Source organism: Podarcis bocagei, assembly GCF_964188305.1.
Source record: "Podarcis bocagei genome assembly, chromosome: 2".
NCBI lineage: Eukaryota > Metazoa > Chordata > Lepidosauria > Squamata > Lacertidae > Podarcis > Podarcis bocagei.
The window spans coordinates 64,527,333-64,534,670 of NC_138126.1; the positions used below are offsets into that span (position 1 = coordinate 64,527,333).

A 7,338-nucleotide genomic window follows, 5' to 3' on the forward strand; every position below is an offset into this window, starting at 1 on the left:
CTATGAGATGGCTATGAAAGCTGCTAAGAAATCTTACTTTGCAGCTTCCATTGCATCCGCTAGCTCTCGCCCGGCACAACTTTTTAGAATAATTAGGTCAATAACGTCCTTAGGAGGACAACCAAATTTAAGCACAAATTCGACCCACAGCTGTGAGGCATTCGCGAGCTTTTTTGCGGAGAAAGTCCTGTTGCTCCGCCGTGACCTCCCTGCCAATTTAGATACAGTGACTGAACTGGAGGCCCCTCGACTGACTTCAGGTCCAGTGTTGGACCATTTCGATCGGATACTCCCTACTGATGTGGATAGATTCCTCCAAGTTGGTAGGCCCACCACCTGCCTCCTTGATCCGTGCCCGTCTTGGCTGATTAGGGAGTGTCCAGATGTTGCGCGGACCCCCCTGGTTGAAATTATCAATTTGTCCCTTGACACGGGGACATTCCCAGGGGAACTGAAGGAAGCAGTGGTGCGTCCACTCCTAAAGAAAACTTCATTAGATCCCTTAGACCTATCCAATTACCGCCCAGTTTCAAATCTTCCATACCTGGGTAAGGTAATTGAGAGAGCGGTTGCTGAACAGCTTGGTAGGTTTCTGGAGGAAACATCGGCATTAGATCCATTTCAGTCCGGTTTCCGTCCTGGTTTTGGGACGGAGACGGCTCTGGTTGCCCTAACAGATGATATCCGTAGACAACTGGATCGAGGCGGGTCAGGACTGCTGATCCTTTTAGATTTGTCAGCAGCTTTTGACATGGTCGATCATGATCTTCTGGACCATCGCCTTGCAGACGTGGGGATACAGGGCATAGCCCGTAACTGGTTGTGCTCTTTTATCTCTGGTCGGGGACAGAGGGTGGCACTAGGGAGGGAAATGTCGTCACGCCACTCCTTGGTGTGTGGAGTGCCGCAGGGCGCAATTCTCTCCCCAATGCTTTTTAACATCTTTATGCGCCCCCTTGCTCAGATTATCCGGAGCTTTGGGCTGGGCTGTCATCAATATGCTGATGACACTCAGCTCTATCTACTGATGGATGGCCACACCAACTCAGCCCCTTACACACTGACCAGATGCTTGGAAGCTGTGGCTGGATGGTTTCGTGGGAGCCGATTGAAACTAAATCCTTCAAAGACAGAGGTCCTATGGCTAGGTCGGGATAGCATGGGGATGAGGGACCAACTCCCTTCTCTTGCGGGGGCCCAATTAGTGCCATTACCTTCCGTTAAGAGTTTGGGTGTAATCCTTGACGCCTCCCTTTCCATGGAGGCGCAAGTCACAGCAACAGCCAAGGCGACATTTTTCCACCTTCGCCGCATCAAGCAGTTGGTCCCTTACCTTTCCCGCCCCGACCTGGCCACAGTGATCCATGCGACAGTCATCTCCAGGCTTGACTACTGTAACTCGCTCTACGCGGGGCTGCCCTTGAAGCTGTCCCAGAAACTCCAGCGGGTACAGAATGCTGCAGCGAGGCTCCTCACAGGGTCTCTGCCATGGGAGCATATTCATCCAGTGCTTTTCAAGCTGCACTGGCTCCCGGTGGAGTACAGGGTCAGATTTAAGGTGCTGCTTTTGACCTTTAAAGCCCTTCACGGCCTAGGACCCTCGTACCTACGGGACCGCCTCGCCTGGTATGCCCCACGGAGAGCCTCAAGGTCCATAAATAACAACACCCTAGTGGTCCCAGGCCCTAAGGAAGTTAGATTGGCTTCAACCAGAGCCAGGGCCTTTTCAGCACTGGCCCCAACTTGGTGGAACGCTCTGTCTCATGAGACCAGGGCCCTGCAGGATCTGATCTCTTTCCGCAGGGCCTGTAAGACAGAGTTGTTCCGCCTGGCCTTTGGATTGGAGCCAATTTGATTCCCTCCGCCCCCTTTTTCTTTTTTCTTTTCCTTCTCCTGCAATGAGGCTCCATTTTAATATTTTAATGTTCCATTATTTTAATGTTGTATTTTATTTTGTTTTTAAGTTGTAATCACTCATCTTGTTTTTATTATTGCTTGTAAGCCGCTCTGAGCCCGGCCTTGGCTGGGGAGGGCGGGGTATAAATAAAAAATTATTATTATTATTATTATTCTCTCCATATGCACGGCAGGAAGAGAAGATGTGTGCGGTGGAAAAGATCAAACAGCCACCCAGTGAAGCAGAGAGGCTGGTAACCAAACCACTGCCAGCTTATCTCCCAGTTTATGTTTGTGTCTTGCTTGATGGAGACACGGCGCCTGAGAGAAAAAACAGCAGCACAAAAGGATTAGAATCTTCCCTCTCACCCTCCATAGCCCTTTCTATGTGAGATAGTTGCTTGGGCCTTTTTTCAACTGTTTCCTCTCCTTGGAGACAGGGCGGGAATCTGCTGCCAGTGCTTTTTATGACTGACTAAGCAAAGGAGGTGCGCAGAAGCCCTCAGTTGTTAAAAATGCATTGGCATTATTGTGGTTGACAGGCGAAGACTGGAGCTTGGGCTTGGAGAGTTTGGAGGGTTCCAAATCTTGCCTGAGCCATGCCCCACTTTGCCCCTCAGAGGTAAGGGGCAGAAGTAAGAACTCGCTTTCAAGGAAGAGTGAATAGGATTGAAACCTGACGCCTTTTTTGAAGTTTGCACAGCATGGGGGTACTTCCAGCCTTTCCTAACAAAAGCGGATATTCTGATGAGCAGTTGAGTTACCTTCCAATGCTTCCTCTCCATTCTTCTCCTAGGCCTCCAGTAGAAAAGGCTGAAAGACACTATTTTCTCTGCTCTGTTGAGATTTCCTAGTGGAACAATACCTGTGAAAGTGAGGAGCTCTTCTGCTTTCCCACCCTACTAAAACAAGGTGGCTGCTGCCTCTCAGAGACGGGCATATACAGAACAGGATGATGGACCTAGTGGGTGATTGGTCTGATCCAGCAGCTGCTTCTTACATTCTCCTTGTGCAGCAGAAGTCTCCCCTTCTCTCTTTCTCCTCCTCTGCATAAACTAATCTGCCCTGCGGATTCCTCAAATCCAGCAGAGTAACAAAGGCAACACAGTGGGACACCCAGGTGGGGAAAGCAAGCAGGAGAGAAATCCCATTGCATTAACATTAATTCTTGTGCTGGTGCAATGATGTAGCTGGGTACCCACTTGAATGGCATATATATCAATTCATATGATGGCAGCTGAATTTTCAATATGTACTTTTCTCTTATTTCTCTGTCTCTTTTTTATTTTCTTCTATTAAAAATCAATAGAAAAGAAAAGAAAGGTATTATGACAGGGGGATGGGTTCTAGCCTCAGTGTCTAACTAATCACCTGGTGTTCTACAGGTTTTTTGTTTGTTTGTTTTTTTACTCTGCAGAAATCAATTGCCAGGACTCAGAAATGTCATACTCAAAAGGGAGAAGATTCTGCTGATTGTTTGATTCAGTTCCCTGATTGTGCGTTATTAGTAACAAACTTCAAGACCAATCTCTTGCCCAAATCATATAATATTTTTAAGAATAGATAATACACAAATAAATGTATGGAGAGTTTGATAATGTTGCTGAGCTTATTTATTGATAAACCGAATCAAGATGTTGTGAGATATTCACTGGCTCACAGAGGATAAGCAAAGAGAAGAATGGATTTCTTTTTTGTGGTGATGCGATGAGTGAAGCTTAAAGAGAAATGGGACTTCTTTTGTAGATATTTCATAATCTTGTGCATCTTAAGCTTTTTTGCATTTTCCATAGTATTTCAGTTTCAGGTTTCCTCCACTTTTGCTGATGAGAAAAAAAGAAGTAAATAAATATGAGAATTCATAAGTTGCAGCTTTCATTATAACTCCTTAAAGAGAAATACTATATAGATGGGAAAGCTTATGCCATCATTGCTCTGTGTCTTGGGGACGGGAAAGGGCTGAGGAAGAATCCTGTCTGATACCCTGGAAAACAGCTTCCTGTCAGCCTAGCCAATATAGAGCAAGAGGGAACAATATTCTTTTCAGGTCTACCATTTGTAGAAGATTCCCCTTCTCCCGCCTTCATCGTACATCTGTGTCAAACTTCTCTAGGAGCAAATGTTCAGACTTTTACCAAGAGCAATTCCAAGATCAACATTAAGGAAACACCTAGTGTAGGCCTTTGTAATGTAGGCCTTCATAATAATGTTCTTACTATCTCCTAATTGTGGGACGCGGGTGGCGCTGTGGGTTAAACCACAGAGCCTAGGACTTGCAGATCAGAAGATCAGCGGTTCAAATCCGCGTGATGGGGTGAGCTCCCGTTGCTCTGTCCCTGTTCCTGCCAACCTAGCTGTTCGAAAGCATGTCACAGTGCAAGTAGATAAATAGGTACCGCTCCGGCGGGAAGGTAAACGGTGTTTCCGTGTGCTGCTCTGGTTCACCAGAAGTGACTTAGTCATGCTGGCCACATGACCCAGAAGCTGTATGCCGGCTCCCTCGGCCAATAAAGCAAAATGAACGCTGAAACCCCAGAGTCAATCACAACTGGACCTAATGGTCAGGGGTCCCTTTACCTTTATCCCCTAATTCCCTGATGGCTTTTTTGGTTATTTTTCTTCTGGGCCAACCCTACTACCTTTTGCGTTGAGTCTGGCCTGGTGGGATGGCGATAGAGCCCTTCTGAGCATATTTCCCCTGCCCCCCCCATCACTCTTAGCGGGAGCAATAAGAGTGTCAGGAGGGTGGTGCATGTGAATAGCCCTCCCAAGCCACTCCATCTTCAAATTCAGGGCTACCTACAGATTAGCTCTGCTCACCATGTTCCTTTGGGCCTCATAAACAACACAAAACTCAGGGTCATGGGCTAAAACCCCACACTGTGCAAAATGATTCCAGCACTGCCCAGGGAAGGGGTGTCGTCCCCCCCGCTTCACTTTCCCTTCTACATGGGTGCTGATTCTCTTTTTATTTTCCGTTCTTTTATTTACATCTCACCATGCTTAGTGCAAATATAATCATGTACTTTTTAACTTCCAACAAAGACATCTGGGGGGGGGGGAGATTCCTGCACTCCAGGAGGTTGGAATACATGACTCTCGGGGTCCCTTCCGACTGCATGATTCTTTGACATACTCACAAATATGCATTGCAGAAGAGACACTTGTTGCCATAGGTCTTCCCATCAGAACCGCAGTGGGCCTGGTACTCCATGGTGCACATTGGCTTTGGATACGCTTTGCAATATTTCTGCAGATGAAGGACACAACAGTTTTAAAGGTCCTCCGCACTTAACCTTTGGACTACAAGGACTTTCTGATTATGACATGCCTAATAATGAGGCAAAGATGAGGAATGCAAATGACAATTCAACAAGTGTTGTATTAAGGTGTGCATTCAAACACAGGAAATGCTGATTTATTGTCCTGGCAAGCAGGGAATTGTGTGATAATGTTGTTCTCTATTCATCCTAAGTTCCCACTTGGGGCATGTGATTTGGTGACATGGTAAGGCCCCATTGTGGGTGCTTACACCTGTCAAATTATAGATCGTCAGTGCCAGGGATTTCATGCAAGACACCTTAAAGTTTAAAATATTGCAGGGTTAGAACAGGTACAAAGTTTTTCATGCTGCGAAACAAAATTTGCAGACATGGTAGTCCCTTCAGAGAAGATTAATCCTGCCAAATTGAGAGTGAGCAGCTCTAGGGGTTTCATGCTAGACACATTTAACGGTTGTTTTTGCAAAAAAATACTTTAAAAAAAAACACAGTGAGTGCCTGGATTCATAAGACAGTGGCTAAATAATATGCCTGCAAGTTGGGTGGTCTGTCTAGTAATAACAGAATAACCCCAGTAGGCTACTACAGAACACAAGCTGAGACTTTCTTACAAATTGTGGGTAGCAACTGGCACAAACAATAATACTACCCACTTTTTTTAAAAAAGGGGTGGGACTAGATATGTGTAATCATGGGAAAAACCCAGCTCTTGTATGTTATATTTGTGTCGATGTATTTTTGTTGCCTTATTTTAAATTCTATTTTAAAAATTGACACACACACACACAGAGAGAGAGAGAGAGAGAGAGAGAATATTTTAAAATCCACAAGAAACATAAATTCACTTATCTTAACTCCTCGCTACTTCCATGTTCTTTCATAAGAATAAATGATTTCCCACTTACCGCTTCCCATGTTGCTTTCACAACATCTAGATGCAAAACACAGAAAATGTGAAAATTGTTTAGAAATTCCATATGTTGAATAATAGCCTATTTGGTAACATTTATTTCTAGGAACTGAAAAGTGAGATGCATTGTATCTTGTACATCCTATGTTATCCTAAAAATGCATCTATAATTTGCCTTGGCAATATACAATTTCCTTTAAATGCCACTGAGCATGGATAGGAAGACAATCAAATCAATGGGAAATGGTTCACTTAACTATACTAAATACAAATAACTGTATATACTGGTTTAGTCCATAACTAACTGGGACCCAGTTCTGTTGATATCCCTTGAATGCCCGGCTGTGGTGCTTTGCATGTTAAGAATCATGGCTAGGTCCACTTTCTTTGTCACAAGAGCCACGTGGGGACTATGAAGAAAGGAGAGTACATGGTAGCTTCAGGGGGCATTTGTGTTTCGAGCCTCAGCTTTCAAAAAGGCTCCTATTGTGTGAATAGTGGTGGGCGCCTTGTGCAATGTAGAGCCCTGATGTAGAGTATCTTTATTTGATGGAGTAAATCTCACATAGCAAGACATTCATTCTGGTTCTTCCTGGCATATATAATTTCATATAGGAGGAAGCTTGAGAACAGACATGTTTCAGTGTTCAAAAGAATGTGGGAAGGCTCAAGAGTGTGTGTTTTTTGGGGGGATGTGTGTCCCTGCCCCCAGTGTCCCTGTGTTTGACCACAATGTCTCCTCCTTCCGCAAGCTTTCAGACAGCGAACACAATGGTTTGCAGGGAGATTTTAACTGGATTTGGCCACCACAGGTGGAGCCTTCCTACACTCATCTGAAGACATGAATAGTCCACTACACCTCTCCGAGAAAGAGAATTTTTGCAATATGAAATATTACTCACCTGAGTACAAAAAGAAGACCATCAGAGTGAGGAGGAGAAAGCTGCTTGGCTTCATGGTTTTGCTGGTGGGTTTGGATCTGTTGGCCTCTTAGTGCTTTTCCAAGCAGTAGATGCTTTTCAGATTCCACTGGTTATGGATGAGGTCTGGTATCTCTTCCATGTATTTATGGAAGTTTCTGCAGCCTTGATGATGAAATCTCCCAATTTTTGAGAAATATTTACACATGCAAATGTGATTACACAAGACTGTATTGTCTTGTACCAATTTTAATGGTTTCCCTTTCAATGCACATTCCACGTGTATGCAATATACATTTGGCAACCAGCTCCTTAAGGAATACGGCTTCTG

General features: G+C 44.8%; 1 protein-coding gene across 1 annotated transcript; it reads right to left on the bottom strand.

Annotated features, from left to right (window-relative positions):
* Positions 1–3,486: 3,486 nt before the first annotated feature.
* LOC308582137 (ovomucoid-like) lies at positions 3,487–7,108 on the bottom strand. Its single transcript, XM_081185015.1, has 4 exons — positions 6,990–7,108; positions 6,083–6,108; positions 5,037–5,146; positions 3,487–3,719 (listed from the first exon to the last, which is right to left on the bottom strand). The coding sequence occupies exons 1-4, from the start codon at positions 7,042–7,044 to the stop codon at positions 3,665–3,667; spliced, it is 246 nt and encodes an 81-aa protein (XP_081041141.1). The 5' UTR covers positions 7,045–7,108; the 3' UTR covers positions 3,487–3,664.
* Between the last annotated feature and the right edge of the window lie 230 nt (positions 7,109–7,338).

Excerpts from the sequence above, each read along its gene's own strand:
- LOC308582137 (XM_081185015.1), bottom strand. The coding sequence starts at position 7,044 with ATGAAGCCAAGCAGCTTTCTCCTCCTCACTCTGATGGTCTTCTTTTTG. Across the intron at positions 5,147-6,082 it reads TGAAAGCAACATGGGAAGCG|AAATATTGCAAAGCGTATCC; the intron begins GTAAGTGGGAAA and ends CTTCATCTGCAG. Across the intron at positions 3,720-5,036 it reads CTCTTCTGCAATGCATATTT|CAAAAGTGGAGGAAACCTGA; the intron begins GTGAGTATGTCA and ends TTTTCTCATCAG.